The sequence below is a fragment of the Chiloscyllium plagiosum genome, chromosome 32, assembly GCF_004010195.1.
Source record: "Chiloscyllium plagiosum isolate BGI_BamShark_2017 chromosome 32, ASM401019v2, whole genome shotgun sequence".
NCBI classification, from domain to species: Eukaryota; Metazoa; Chordata; class Chondrichthyes; order Orectolobiformes; family Hemiscylliidae; genus Chiloscyllium; species Chiloscyllium plagiosum.
In genome coordinates this window covers 44,897,804-44,912,645 of record NC_057741.1, presented here as the reverse complement: position 1 = coordinate 44,912,645, position 14,842 = coordinate 44,897,804, and the positions used below count along the sequence as shown (strand labels likewise).

The 14,842-nt window shown below is 42.9% G+C and overlaps 1 protein-coding gene across 1 annotated transcript in view; it reads left to right on the top strand.

Annotated features, from left to right (window-relative positions):
* Positions 1-14,842, top strand: part of megf11 (multiple EGF-like-domains 11) — a 359,538-nt gene that overhangs the window by 216,592 nt on the left and 128,104 nt on the right. Inside the window, exon 4 of the mRNA XM_043674616.1 lies at positions 3,445-3,691. Coding sequence (XP_043530551.1) covers positions 3,445-3,691 — 247 coding nt within the window. The remainder of the gene's footprint in view (positions 1-3,444; positions 3,692-14,842) is intronic.

Below are 14,842 nucleotides of genomic sequence, written 5' to 3'. Positions count from 1 at the left end.
TGTGTGTGTGGCTACTAAGGATAGCTGGTCGTATGACACTACTATTATAGGACAAGCCAAACAGAGAACAGCCAGGGAATTCCTAGAGGCATGGCACTCATCCACAGATTCAATCAATAAGCACATCGACCTGGACCAATATACCGACCACTGCAGCGGACAGCTGGAACTGACAACCGGAAGCGGCAGATTCAAACCACTATAAATGCCGGAGGAAAGATCACAGAAGTGCTTCACAAGAGGCTCCCAAGCACTGAGGATGTCACCTCGACAGGGGACGAAACGTCAGCAACACAAATCCCAGCTCAGCGAACAGAACCACAAGTAGTTATGAATTACACAGTTGTATTGTGTTGCCAGTTTGAAGTTTGAATGTATTATTAGAACAGGAGGGCCCTCAACTTGATTCAGATGTTCAATTACATTATGGCTGGTCTGTATCTGACTTCCATCTACTTTGGTTTATAACCCTTAATAACTTTATGTAATACATATACATCAATCTTTGCTTCGGCATTTTCAATTGACAGATCACAATATATATTTAGATTTACATAAAACTCAAAAAGTTCATAAAGGGGAGTTAGCACAATTATGATAACATCATTGGACTAGCTATTCATGAAGGGCTTTTGCCCGAAATGTTGATTTTCCTGCTCTTCGGATGCTGTCTGACCTGCTGTGCTTTTCCAGCACCATTTCTAATCTTGACTCTAGCTATTCAGCAGCCCAGTGTAATGTGGGAACACAAGTTCAATCATGACAAGTAAAGGAATTTAAGTTCAGATAATAACTCTGGAAATTAAAACTATTCTCGGTAATGCTGACTAGGTGCAGAATGAGTGACAGAGGTCTGAGTGACAGAGCTGTAGTGAAATGTGTGGCACAATCAGGCGCTGAGCAGCGAGGCCAGTCTCAATATTGGGTGCAATTTGCGCCTTCCGTTTTGCGTTTCACAAATGCTGTGGTTAGATTCTTGCAAGGCTGCAGCATGATTCCAATTGACAGGAATCAATGCTTGCTACACGCTATATTATTGCTACAACTTGCCTCATCAATTTTCAGCCTCTCATCTTACCAAACTCATCAAACAAGCTAGATGTTGGGAAAACTTAACAAGAAAACCAGAACAAGCAACTTGTAGATTCAGCTCACCCTTTGATCCAAAACACATGTCAGAATCCAGGCACTAGCATTTCTTCGAGGAGAAAGTGAGGACTACAGATGCTGGAGATCAGAGCTGAAAATGTGTTGCTGGAAAAGCGCAGCAGGTCAGCATCCAAGGAGCAGGAGAATCGGCGTTTCGGGCATGAGCCCTTCTTCAGCCTATGGAGCATGAGTTTTAGTGTGCAATGGATCCATTAGCATTAATCGAGTGATTGTGAGATATCAGAAAGAAAATCATGGCTCTTATATAAGCGGAGTAGACAGAGTCATTGTCCTTCTTCCTACAATGCTGGGCATTCCTCCGGATAGCTGAGACTGTTTTAACCTGGTTGGCAACCTTAGTTCAGGCTGACATGGCCTGGTGTTACAGCCTCCTCTGCTGGATCTGGGGAAGAGAGAGCCGCGTATGTGAATTACCCCATTCAAGATCTCAGGGTCTTTGTCCACAAAGTAGGCCATCAATTTCTCCCATCTGCCATGTCTGGAGAAAGTTTTTGACAACCGTGCTAGTCAGGTCTGTAACTGATAGTCTTTGTCTAGGTTCACAATAGCCTTTTAAAAAATGATATAGTTGCAAGGAACGTTAATGAATTGAGAGCTATCAGGACTCCTATTCTGGGAATGGCTCATGGTAAGATAAAGATAAATTCTGAGAGATTCCATATGGGTGGGATGGGTATTAATGAGGTGAGTTTGGTAAGTTATGTTGAGAAAACATATTAGGCCTTGCATTGTTAAATCTTTCAAAAATACACAACTCATCTTAGCCAAGAAAGCATATGATTCAGCCCCAGGAAATTGTTGATTGTCATAAAAACCTAACTGAGTCAAGAGGTGTAGCACTGAAATAGCACAGCTGGTCAGGCAGCATCTGAGGAGCAGGAGAGTTGACATTTTGGACATAAGCCCTTCATCAGGAATGTGGGGGAGATGCGGGCCCATGGGGGGCTAAGAGATAAATAGGAGGGGGTGGGACTGGGGTGAAGGTAGCTTGGAAGGCGATAGGTGGATGAAGGTGGGGAGTGATGGTGATAGGTTGGAGCGGAGTGTGGAGTGGATAGTTGAGAAGGAAGATGGACAGGTAAGACAGTTCAAGAGGGCGATGTTGAGTTGGAGGGCTCAATCTGGGATAAGGTTGGGAAGGGGAGATGAAGAAACTGGTGAAATTAGCAATGATGCCATGTGTTTGAAGGGTCCCAGTGGACTGTCCTACGTGTCCACCTTCCTGCCCACCTATTCACTCTGACCTATCACTATCACCCCCCACCTTCGACTCCCTATTGCCTTCCAAGCTACCTTCTCCCCAGTTCCAACCCCCCTCCTATTTATTTCTCAGCCCCCTTGCCCCCACCCCCACCACCACCCCCCACATTCCTGATGAAGGGCTTATGCCCAAAACGTCAACTCTTCTGTTCCTCGGATGCTGACTGACCTGCTGTGCTTTTCCAGCGCCACACTTTTTGACTCTGATCTCCAGTATTTGCAGTCCTCACTTTCTCAATAAAAACATGACTAGTTTACTCATGTTCTTAAGGGAGGGAAATGTACCATCCTTACTTGGTCTGATCAACATGTGATACCAGATCTACAGCAACGTGGTTGACTTTAAACTGCTCTCTGAAATGACCTAGAAATCCACTTAATTCAAGGGCCATTAGGGTTGGTCAAGAAATGCTGGCTTGACCAGCAATCACCACATCCCAGGAAAAAATAAACTTTTAAATATTGTCGCTATGATAGTAGCAAGCATCTATAACACTGAACTAATGAATGCTGGTGGTAATCATTGTCTCAACCATTCAACCCTTTGAGATGGTTAAAAGGACAAACACTATGTGAGATAAGTGTAGAAGGCTGCAGGAGATCTTTGGTACTGTGTACAATGTTTGTTCTACTGTTATTACTGCTATCTTCAGATATGCTTTGTTGCCAGCAATAAAAATCATGATGTGCAGCATCTCATCTTCCAACTGATGTCAGTGGGACAAGTCTCGACCTCTTGCCTTTCGTTTTTGAGAAAAATTAAGCAGTCTAATTCTGACTGACAGATTGGTAACTGGGAAAGGTGTAAAAACAATTTAAATGATTTCTACAAGTTGTTAAATGTCCTCACTTTCACAACTTTTGTTTGGTGACCTGACTGAATTGGGGACAATGTCATATGAGAGCATTATTTCATCCTGCTACAAGTGAGTTACAATTTCAATGCCCTGTTCAGTCAATAAATTGTCATAGCTTATCCCTTTCTCTTTCATAGTGTCTTTTGCACCCACACAGGCTGTGACAGTGAACACTGGGGACCACATTGTAGTAACCGTTGCCAGTGTCAAAACAGAGCCCTGTGTAACCCCATCACTGGGTCCTGTGTCTGTGCTGATGGATATAAGGGATGGCGATGTGAAGAACCCTGTGACCACGGAAAGTATGGAAAAGAATGTCAGTATAAGTGTCAGTGTCAAAATGGAGCGACTTGTGATCATGAGACTGGAGAGTGCCATTGTTCTCCAGGTTACACTGGCGCATTGTAAGTACAGGTTTACCAGAATTCCCAATTAAACTCGGGAATATATTTTGAACCGATATAAACATTTCAATTTTTAAAAAAAGATTTACAAGCCAATATTCCAGGGTAGCATAGAGTTCAATAAATAAAAGAATCAAACATACAATCTGAAATAACTCTTAATAGGACATCACTAGTCACCCTTCATTTACAAATGCATAGCCTTTGACATTCGCACTGCTTCTCACTGAATCACGTATTCAGGCCCTCAATATTTCTGAAATTCATTCTTTTATGTCAGCCAGGTCTCCCTGATTGGACTGGATTAACACCCACAATCAGGGAACTGATATTCTATGAAGTACAGCTGGCTAACATTATTATGTTAAAAATCACACAACACCAGGTTATAGTCCAACAGGTTTAATTGGAAGCACACTAGCTTTTGGAGCGACGCTCCTTCATCAGGTGATAGTGGAGGGCTCGATCGTAACACAGAATTTATAGCAAAAATTTACAGTGTGATCTAACTGAAATTATACATTGAAAAATTGATTGTGTGTTAAGCCTTTCATCTGTTAGAATACAGTGATAGTTTCACTTCTTTCATGTGTAAATCACAAAACCTTTTTTTTAAAGTTGCATTCTCGGGTTAGCTGTTAACTATGGTGATAGCTAGGCAATATGTTAAACTGAATCTCAACACCAAAAGCAGTGTTAAAAGTTTAAGGATTTCAAGCCTACCTAATCCACCCAATTTCAGGTTTGACACAGGCAGAGCAAGGGTCTGGTAGTCAAGTTGCTCACAGAAAGCAAGTTGGCAATGTAAACATGTATGAGGAGATAAGAGCTGCAGCAACGTCTCCCTCCACCATCCCACTCAACCCCAGGGGAATGAACTACAAACATTCTGCAGGCTATAGAGTCTACCATCATGCCACCCAGTTAAGTTTGGAATCTCTGGTCCCTCTTGCAATGCATCTTGTTATTACAAGATTGAGAGTATACTTAAGTTATATCATTTCTATTTTCCCTTACTTTTATAGTAGTTTGGTCATTAACATATTGCCATGGCACTTGCAGAATCATAGAATTGTTATGGCCATTCAGTTCATCATGCCTGCACTGGCTCAGAAACTGAACATCATTACCTAGTGCCAATCTCCTGCTTTTTCCCCATACATTTTGCACATTACTTTTATCCAATTATCTAATGCCCTCTTGAATGCCTCATTCAACCTGCTTCCACCATAATTCCAGATAATGGATTACATATCCTAACTACTTGCTGAGTGAAAAATGTTTTCCTAGCGTCACCCTTCATTTGTCAATCACTTAAAATCTATGGAATGGAGGAGCCGGTGTTGGACTGGGGTGGACAAACTTAAAAATCACACAACACCAGGTTATAGTCTGACAGGTTTTTTTGGAAGCACTAGTTTTCGGAGCGCTGCTCCTTTATCAGGTAGCTGTGGAGCAGGATCATAAGACACAGAATTTAGAGCAAAAGATTACAGTGTCATGCAACTGAAATGATATATTGAACAAACCTAGATTGCTGTTAAGTCTTTAATCTTTTAGAATGGGTTGCAAGATTTGGTTCATTGATATGTAAATCACATTCTCGAGATAACTTAAGGTTTTATAACCTCTCAGCTCAGACAATGCAGTAAAGGTGTGAAGTTAGTATCCCAATCAAGAGTCAGACTGGTTCTATTTCCAAAGTAGGAATTTATAAAATATTACATGAAATGACTGCCTGTATTGACTGCCTGCAGATTGTGTGCTGTTTGAGCAAATGTAATTCTGAAAATGCAAATTCACCCCGTAGACCTATATGAATGTGTGCATGCATGAGAGAGAGAGAGAGAGAGAGAGAGAGAATGTGAGTGCGTGCATGTGTGTGAGAGTGCACATGAGATAGTGTATGTTTGCATGTGTGCATGCTTGGTAAAGTGTATGTGTGAGTGTGGTGCAGTGAGAGGGTGTGTGAGAGTGTAGGGGTGTACGTATGAGAGAGAGTCATAGAGATATACAGCATGGAAACAGACCTTTCGGTCCAACCCGTCCATGCCGACCAGATATCCCAACCCAATCTAGTCCCACCTGCCAGCATCCGGCCCATATCCCTCCAAACCCTTCCTATTCCTATACCCATCCAAATGCCTCTTAAATGTCGCAATTGTACCAGCCTCCACCACTTCCTCTGGCAGCTCATTCCATACTCGTACCACCCTCTGTGTGAAAACATTGCTCCTTAGGTCTCTTTTATATCTTTCCCCTCTCACCCTAAACCTATGCCCTCGAGTTCTGGACTCCCCGACCCCAGGGAAAATACTTTGCCTATTTACCCTATCCATGCCCCTCATAATTTTGTAAACCTCTATGAGGTCACCCCTCAACCTCTGATGCTCCAGGGAAAACAGCCCAGACTGATCAGCCTCTCCCTGTAGCTCAAATCCTCCAACTCTGGCAATATCCTTGTAAATCTTTTCTGAACCCTTTCAAGTTTCACAACATCTTTCTGATAGGAAGGAGACTAGAATTGCATGCAATATTCCAACAGTGGCCTCACCAATGTCCTGTACAGCCGCATCATGACCTCCCAACTTCTGTACTCAATACTCTGACCAATAAAGAAAAGCATACCAAATGCGGTGTGGGAGTCCAAAAGGGATCAGTCCTGGTATGGCATTTGTGCAGATTTGAGAAAAATGTAAAATCCCTGCCAGTACGGTAAAGGTGCCTCCAAACATCTACCAATCCGAGTTCCCTACTTATCAAAGCTTTAAGGATTACTAATCTCCTATGTGCGTCTTTAATGCACTCTAACAATTTATATCGGGGATTCTTCCTAACAAGTATGGCCACCCTTACTCCTCGTATTGAAAGGTGAGTAATAAACCCAATCATGCCCATTCTATCACAATTTCAGATGCTCTGCATCATCTAGGTGTGTTTCTTGCAATAAGGCAACATCCACCCTCCCTTTTAAGACTAGAAAGTACCTATTCCTCTTGACTGGCTACTCCCTTTAATGTTCCAGGTACACCACTTGAACACATTCTTAGCCATAATCTTCTATTAACCATTTAGACTCCAGACAGTCCTGGGCCCAGTCATTCACGTAAGATAGCTATGAGTTGTTGATATCTGGGGGGTCCACTCCTCCCAGTCTGTGGGGTAGCTGGAGTTTAGTCAGTTTAATAAGGAGCCGCTTGCGATACCAGGTAAAGGAACTGAACCAGCCATTCAGTCTTTTAAATGTTTGCTTGATAAAGAGCAGAGGAAGCATTCATATAGGATACAGCAGACGGGGGAGAATATTCATTTTAATGAGAGCTATCCGACCTAACCAAGAGATCAGAAGCACCTCCCATCTTCAAAATCTTATTTGATTCTGTTGAATAAATGGGCAAAATTGGTTTTACATAGCCGATAATGAATATACCTAAATAGAGAAAGCCCTCATGTGACCATCTAAAGGGAAATTGAGATTCGTCCTCAGGACTAGGCATTTTCAGGAGACCACCCATGGGCATGGCCTCTGACTTGGCAAAGTTGATCTTGTAACGTGAAAAGCTGCCAAACAAATTAATGCATTGTATCGGATGAGGCACCAAAACGGTTGGGTTTGATAAAAAGACAAGAACATCATCTGCATACAATGCAATCTTATGCAACTTTGTCCCCACTTCTGGAGTAGATATATTGGGATTCCTACGTATTGCCTTCGCCAGTGGTTCAATCACCAATGTGAAAAGCAATATTGATAAGGGACAGCCATGTCAACTGCCCCTAAGAATATTGCTTGTCTGCACTCCAGTGGTGAGGACCGCTGCAAGAAAGTCACTGTACAAAACCTTTACCCATCTGATAAAGACCTCAGAGGAGAAAGTGAGGTCTGCAGATGCTGAGCGTTTCAGAGAACACCTCTGGGACACCCGGACCAACCAACCCAACCACCCTGTGGCTCAACATTTCAATTCCCCCTCCCACTCCACCTAGGATATGCAGGTCTTTGGACTCCTCCATCGCCAGACCACAACAAAACGACGGTTGGAGGAAGAGCGTCTCATCTTCCGCCTAGGAACCCTCCAACCACAAGGGATGAATTCGGATTTCACCAGTTTCCTCATTTCCCCTCCCCCCACCTTGTCTCAGTCTAATCCATCGAATTCAGCACCGCCTTCCTAACCTGCAATCTTCTTCCCGACCTCTTCGCCCCCACCCCAGTCTGACCTATCACCCTCACCTTGACCTCTTTCCACCTATCACATTTCCGATGCCCCTCCTCCAAATCCCTCCTCCCTACCTTTTATCTTAGCCTGCTGGACAAACTTTCCTCATTCCTGAAGAAGGGCTTATGCCCGAAACGTCGATTCTCCTGTTCCTTGGATGCTGCCTGACCTGCTGCGCTTTTCCAGCAACACATTTTCAGCTCTGATAAAGACCTCACCCAAGCCAAACCACTTTAAAGTTTAAAAAAAGATCTGACCACGAAACCTGGTCAAATGCCTTCTCCATGTTTAAAGCAATCACTAATTCATGTACTGATCATTCTTGACATACTTGGATCATATTAAGTAACCTCCTGACATTATTCAACGATCTGTAACATTTTGTAAAACCCATCTGATCCTCCTTAATGATGGAGGGCAGCACAGTTTCTCGTCTTGGTCCAAGAGTCTTAGATAGGGTTTTGAAATCGTTATTCAGGAGTGAGATGGGTCTATAGGAAGCACAGTCCTTCGGACACTACCCTTTTTTTATTTGCCTCTCTTAAAGAAGATGGGAGGAAGCCATGACTATGTGAATCGTTAAACATAGTAAGCATCAGTCCTGAAAGTATACTTATAAATTCCTTATAACAATCACAGGGAAGTCAATCAGGACCAGGCGCCTTTCCATTCTGAAGCTGCCTCACAGCTTCCTGAACCTCTTGATCTGACAACATGGCATTAAGGAGAGACTCTTGCTCAGGGGTCACTCCCAGGAGGTACAAAGACTCCATCCTAACCTGCCCATTCTCTCAACTTTCAGGCTAGTATTGTTTGGAGTAAAATTTCTGAAATGTCACATTAATCCTTTTAGAATCATGGGTTAAATTTCCATAACTTCCCTGATTGAGGTAATGGTTTGGGGAGCACTCCTTTTCCTGACAAGATACGCTAAGTACTTGCCTGGCTTCTCCCCATGCTCAAACAGGCTTTGTTTTGCAAATGTAAGTTCTGTCTTAGCTGTCTGTGTGAGCGTAGAGTTCAGTGTGGAACAAAGCACTATGATCCTTTGCAGTTTAGCCAACAAGGGCCTATCAAAGTATGCCTTTTCAGCTGCCTTCAAGCGTGTCTCGAGTAAGCATTGCTGCTCACCCTTCTGCAGTTTCTTACTGGCAAAATAGGAAAAAACTAACCCCTTGGCATAGGCTTTAGCGGTTTCCCAGAGAATGGATGGAATACTGGCCAAACCTGAATTAATGTCTTAAAAAGCCCTGAATTCAGTAGAAAAGAATTCAGTAAACTTGCTATCCTTAAGAATGAAGGGGTTCAGTCGTCAGTGCCTTGAACCTACCATAGTATCCTTACTCTTGACTATTAGATACCTGGAGCATGATCAGAAACAGTGATATTGCCAATTGTACATGACACCACCAAATCCAAATGTGGTGTGGGAGTCCAAAAGGGATCAGTCCTGGTATGGCATTTGTGCAGATTTGAGAAAAATGTAAAATCCCTGCCAGTAGGGTAAAGGTGCCTCCAAACATCTACCAATCCTAGTTCAACACATAAACCCTTAATTGCTTAGATCGTGAAGAAGATATCAGGGGGCCTTTGAGCAATTTGTCCACTATAGGGTCTATTAGACAATTAAAATCCCCCCCTACGATAATATGCTGATATGGTAGAGGAATTGAGTTCCGGAGCCCTGAGGTCATGTTGCTGTTGTATAAAACTCTGGTGCGGCCGCATCTGGTGTATTGTGTGCGGTTTTGGTCGCCATACTATAGGAAGGATGTGGAGGCACTGGAACGGGTGCAGAGGAGGTTTACCAGGATGTTGCCTGGTATGGTAGAAAGATCGTATGAGGAAAGGCTGAGGCAATTGGGGCTGTTTTCATTGGAGAAAACAAGGTTTGGGGGTGACTTGATAGAGGTGTACAAAATGATTAGGGGTTTAGATAGGGTCGACAGTGAGAATCTTTTTCCACGTATGGAGGCAGCTATTCCAAGGGGGCATAGCTTTAAATTAAGGGGAGGTAGGTATAGGACAGATGTTAGGGGTAGATTCTTTACTCAGCGAGACGTGAGTCCATGGAATGCCCTGCCAGTAGCAGTGGTGGACTCGCCCTCATTATGGGCATTTAAGCGGGCATTGGATAGGCATATGGAGGATAGTGGGCTAGTGTAGGCTAGGTGGGCTTGGATCGGCGCAACACCGAGGGCCAAAGGGCCTGTACTGCGCTGTATTTTTCTATGTTCTATGTTCTATGTTCTAACCAGTTTAGAAAGTGCATCTATCAAGAACCTGAGAGGGTGGGCCGGGGGACAATAAACATTCAATATCCTGTATTCTTCCCTATTTATCAAAACTTTAAGGTTTACTAATCTCCTATGTGCGTCTTTAATACATTGTAACAATTTATATTGGGGATTCTTCCTAACAAATATGGCCACCCCTACTCCTCGTATTGAAAGATGAGTAATAAACCCGATCATACCCATTCTATCACAGTTTCAGATGCTCTGCATCATCTAGGTGTGTTTCCTTGCAATAAGGCAACATCCACCCTCTCCCTTTTAAGACTAGAAAGTACCTATTCCTCTTGACTGGCTACTCCCTTTAATGTTCCAGGTACACCACTTGAACACATCCTTAGCCATAACCTTCTATTACACCATTTAGACTCCAGAAAGGCAGAACTTGAACTACAAATTGCTGAGTTTCAGTACAAAAAAGTCCACAAAGCACAAAAACTACATAAACTAAAACAGCTGTAATCAACAAACTTACAAAACCTACAAAAACTATATACACCACAAACAGAAAAACAAAAAAGTGCCAAAGGCACTGATTAGAGGAATTTAGCCCCCATTCAAAGGGGGCACCTACACATCTCAAAACCCTACTAACCATCCCCACCGCCCTCTTAACTCCTACTAGTTAGGGTCACAACACAAACACAAAAAACTGGTAGAAAAACAAGATTAGTAATACACAAGTAAGGTAAAAGTAAATACGTCATCCATTCCTTGGTATAGCTTAACTTAGAAATTAAAGGTAAGTATTCTATTCATCTCAAGCAAAATGTAATTCAACTTATTACCAACAAAAGGAGACTCCACGAAGTCCTCTCCAAACAAGGACAAACCCAAACAACTCTGTTATCTGTGCCTTTTCAGTCGTCTGGCTTAAGTCAGTGTGTCCACAAAGTTCCTCACTTTCTCTGGTGAGTCAAATAAATGTACAGATAAATTTTAATTAATTTGAAGCACCGCTGGATACCTTAGAGAGTACTGGATCCCAAACTCTCTCAATCTCATCTTGACGTCGTTGTAGGACTTCCTTTTCCAAATCACTGCCGCTGAAAAGTCTTGGAAAAACATGACCCTGGAACCCTTGCACATAAAACACCCTTGAATCCTTCCTTTGGGCTCTGGAAGCTTCCATGACTCTCTGTTTGTCTTTATAATGATGGAACTGTACCAGGACAGGATGAGGGCATTGGTCCATTCCTGGCCTTCGTGCCGTGACCCGGTGGGCTCTCTCAATCTTTATCCTTCCCTTTTCAGCCTCCAAACAAAGGAGTTCTGGGAATCGCGTCTCAAAGAATTCCACTGGCCACTCACCTTCCGTCTCCTCTAGCATGCCAACAACACGAACGTTCTTTCTTCTGCCCCTGTTCTCAAGGTCTTCCACAGATACAGCAAACCATGGCTTCACTTTGCCTCTTGGATGAATCAGCCTCTTCCTCCACCCCTGTGGCCCGGCACACAAGCTCATCAGTTCTTTTCTGCAGGTCTTGCAGCATAGCAGAGACCGGGGCCAGCTTTTCCTTGACTTTTTTTCTTCAATCTGCTTCCCGAGGACCTCATGAGATTTGGCAAGATCATCAACCAAGGCCTGGTGAGTAAGCAGGTCCACTGCCTCTGTGGATTGAGCCGCAGCCCCGGCCCCAGGCGAACTTCCTACTTTTTACGGCATTCTCCTGCAGCAAAAATGAAGGTAAGTAAAATTTTCAGGTTCTGTTTTTCTTTGACTTTTTTTTATTCACAGTAAGATGGATGGGATGGGTTCTAGCTCTGTTGTGGCACGGACCCCAGCAACCACGATCCTCCTAGGTTGCCACCATCTTGGATTCCAGAGATGAAACCTGTTGATTTCACTGTGTAGTTGTTTCAGTGACTCCTCGCCATGGGTCCAGAGGAAGAAAATGTCGTCAATATATCTGGTGTATAATGCTTGTTGGAGGTCCCATGCAGCAAAGACGTCTTGTTTGAACTTGTGCATGAAAATGTTGGCATACTGAGGTGCATATTTGGTCCCCATGGCTCTTGTCTGTGTCTGGGTGAAGAACTAGTTGTCAAAGGTGAAAACGTTGTGGTCAAGAATGAAACAGATGAGTTGTAGGATGGTGCTCAGAGATTGACAATTGTTGGTATTGAGTACTGAGACTGTTGTAGCGATGCTGTCATAGTGGGGGATGCTGGTGTAGAGTGCTGAAATGTCCATTGTGATGAGGAATGTTCCTGGTTCGACTAGTCCATGGGTGCTGAGATTCTGTAAGAAATCTGTAGTGGTGCGAACAGAAGCTGGCAATCCCCTGTACATTGGGTTTCAAGATGCCTTCAACATAGCCAGAGAGGTTCTCACACAGGGTCCCGTTGCTTGATATGATGGGACGTCCAGATGTGTTGGCTTTGTGCAACTTCAAAAGGCATTAGAAGCCCCTATGTGAGAAGTACATGGGATGAAAGTGTGTATGGAGCTCTGAAGGGCTGGATTTCAATGGGTGTGTTCTTTGGTTAGATCGGCTGGTAGTTGCCTGTAGTGTTCTTGGCTGTTCAGTTGTCGGTATAATTCCTTGCAGTAGTTTGTTCTATTCTGAATGACGATGGCTCCTCCTTTATCTGCTGGTTTGATGACAAAGTTGCAATTGGTTTTGAGAGCATGGATGGTACTGCAAAGTGACCGGGTGATGTTTTGCTCTCCCTTGAGACTGCGGATGGTGAATCTGGCACTTACACATTTCCTGATGTTTTGAGCGTACATGTCAAGCCCAGGGCAGTGGCACTCTGGAGGGGTCCAAATCGTCGTCTCCTTTGGTGGCTCCACTGTTGATCTCTCTGATGACTGTTCCAGTTCATCAGTTGGCTCATTGGGATAGCTACTGGCATCTTGGACGAATTCCCAGAGTCTCATTTCTCTGATGAATTTCTCCATGTCTGCCACAAGACCAATTAGTCTTGGGTTCATGTCACACTACATGTGACCCCACAACACTACACACTCTCTTACGCGTACACACACACTCTCTCACACTCACGCAGACCCTCTCTCATACACACATTCTCTCTCATACACACACACATACACTCCCCACATTCACACCCACACAACACACTCACATGCACACACACTCTCTCTCTCTCTCCCTCTCTCTCTTTCTCATGCAAGCACACACACATATAAGTCTATGGGGTGAATTTACATTTACAGATACATTCTACTTTGCTCAAAAAGCACATAATTTGCTGGCAGTCAGTGCAGACATTCCATGTAATATTTTATAAATTCCTACTTTCGAAATAGAACCAGTCTGACTCAAGATTGGCTTACAGGCAGACTCTAACTTCACATCTTTAATGCATTGTCTGAGCTGAGATGGCACCTTTTTTTATAAAACCTTCAGTTATCTTGAGAATGTGACATACAAGAAGTTCTGGGATTTACATATTAATGAACCAAAACCTGCAACCCATTCTAAAAGATGAAAGACTTAACAGCAATCTAGGTTTGTTCAATATACCATTTCAGTTGCATGACACTGTAATCTTTTGCTCCAAATTCTGTGTCTTATGATCCTGCTCCATAGCTACTTGACGAAGGAGCAGCACTCTGAAAGCTACTGCTTCCAAATAAACCTGTTGGACTATAACTTGTTGTGTGATTTTTAAACTTTAAATCTATGCCTTCTTCTTCTTGTCCCTTTTATTGTGGCAACAGCGTTTCCCCATCTCCCCTGTCCAGCCTGTTCATGATTTTGAGATTTCAGTATTTTCAGTTTGGCAGAAGATTACTACTGCTTCCAATTTATAATTGATGTGAAGAGATATAATAAAATGGTCTTGAGTTAGCATGATCCCTTCACATTTTTCTTCCTGCACAGCAATGGGGCATCTATGTTTTCTTATTTGTTCTTTTGCGATTAGTATATGTTTGAAACTGCAAACCCACTTTGTGATGCAGTATCAATGTCTAATCCAACATGATTGAAGATATCATCTAGTTAAGGTTAAAACTACATGACTGAGATCTCCATTGGGAAGTGGGGAAAACACACTTTACAGTATAGTGCAGAATCTGTAGCAAAAGCAACTACTTAGTAGAACTGGAATAAGTCACCAAGAGAACCACTTTTCACAAAAAGCATTATGCACGATTCTGAGGAATGCAAGTCTCAGAATTGATTTTTGTAACGTGCACAAGTTACATTACCAGATTTGTTCAATCACATTTGTTACTTAAATAACTAAACTTTTAAGAGTGTAAAATTTGAAATTTTTCTCTATTTTTCGTGGGCAACTGAGTAATGAATCTGCGCTAATACTCAGATTTGACCAGTATCATTCCATGCATTTTGTGGGGATCAATTTTGCCTTGTTCTGTTTTCAGGTATGAAATGGCTGCTGTGCGTACATGCTGGAATAGATGTCTGGAGGCTAGTCATTTTTAGGGACACCAGTTTGGGTTACTTTTAACATTGAGGGCAGATCTTAGGTTGTTCCAAGAATAGCGGTAGGAAAGGGAATAGAATGGGTCCACGTTACTATCAAGTATTGGTGATGACTTCCAACTGGAAAGTGTTAGATATTTAGTTAGCTATTTAGTTATTTTAGTTATTGTGGTTCTGTTCGCCGAGCTGGGAATTTGTGTTGCAGACGTTTCGTCCCCT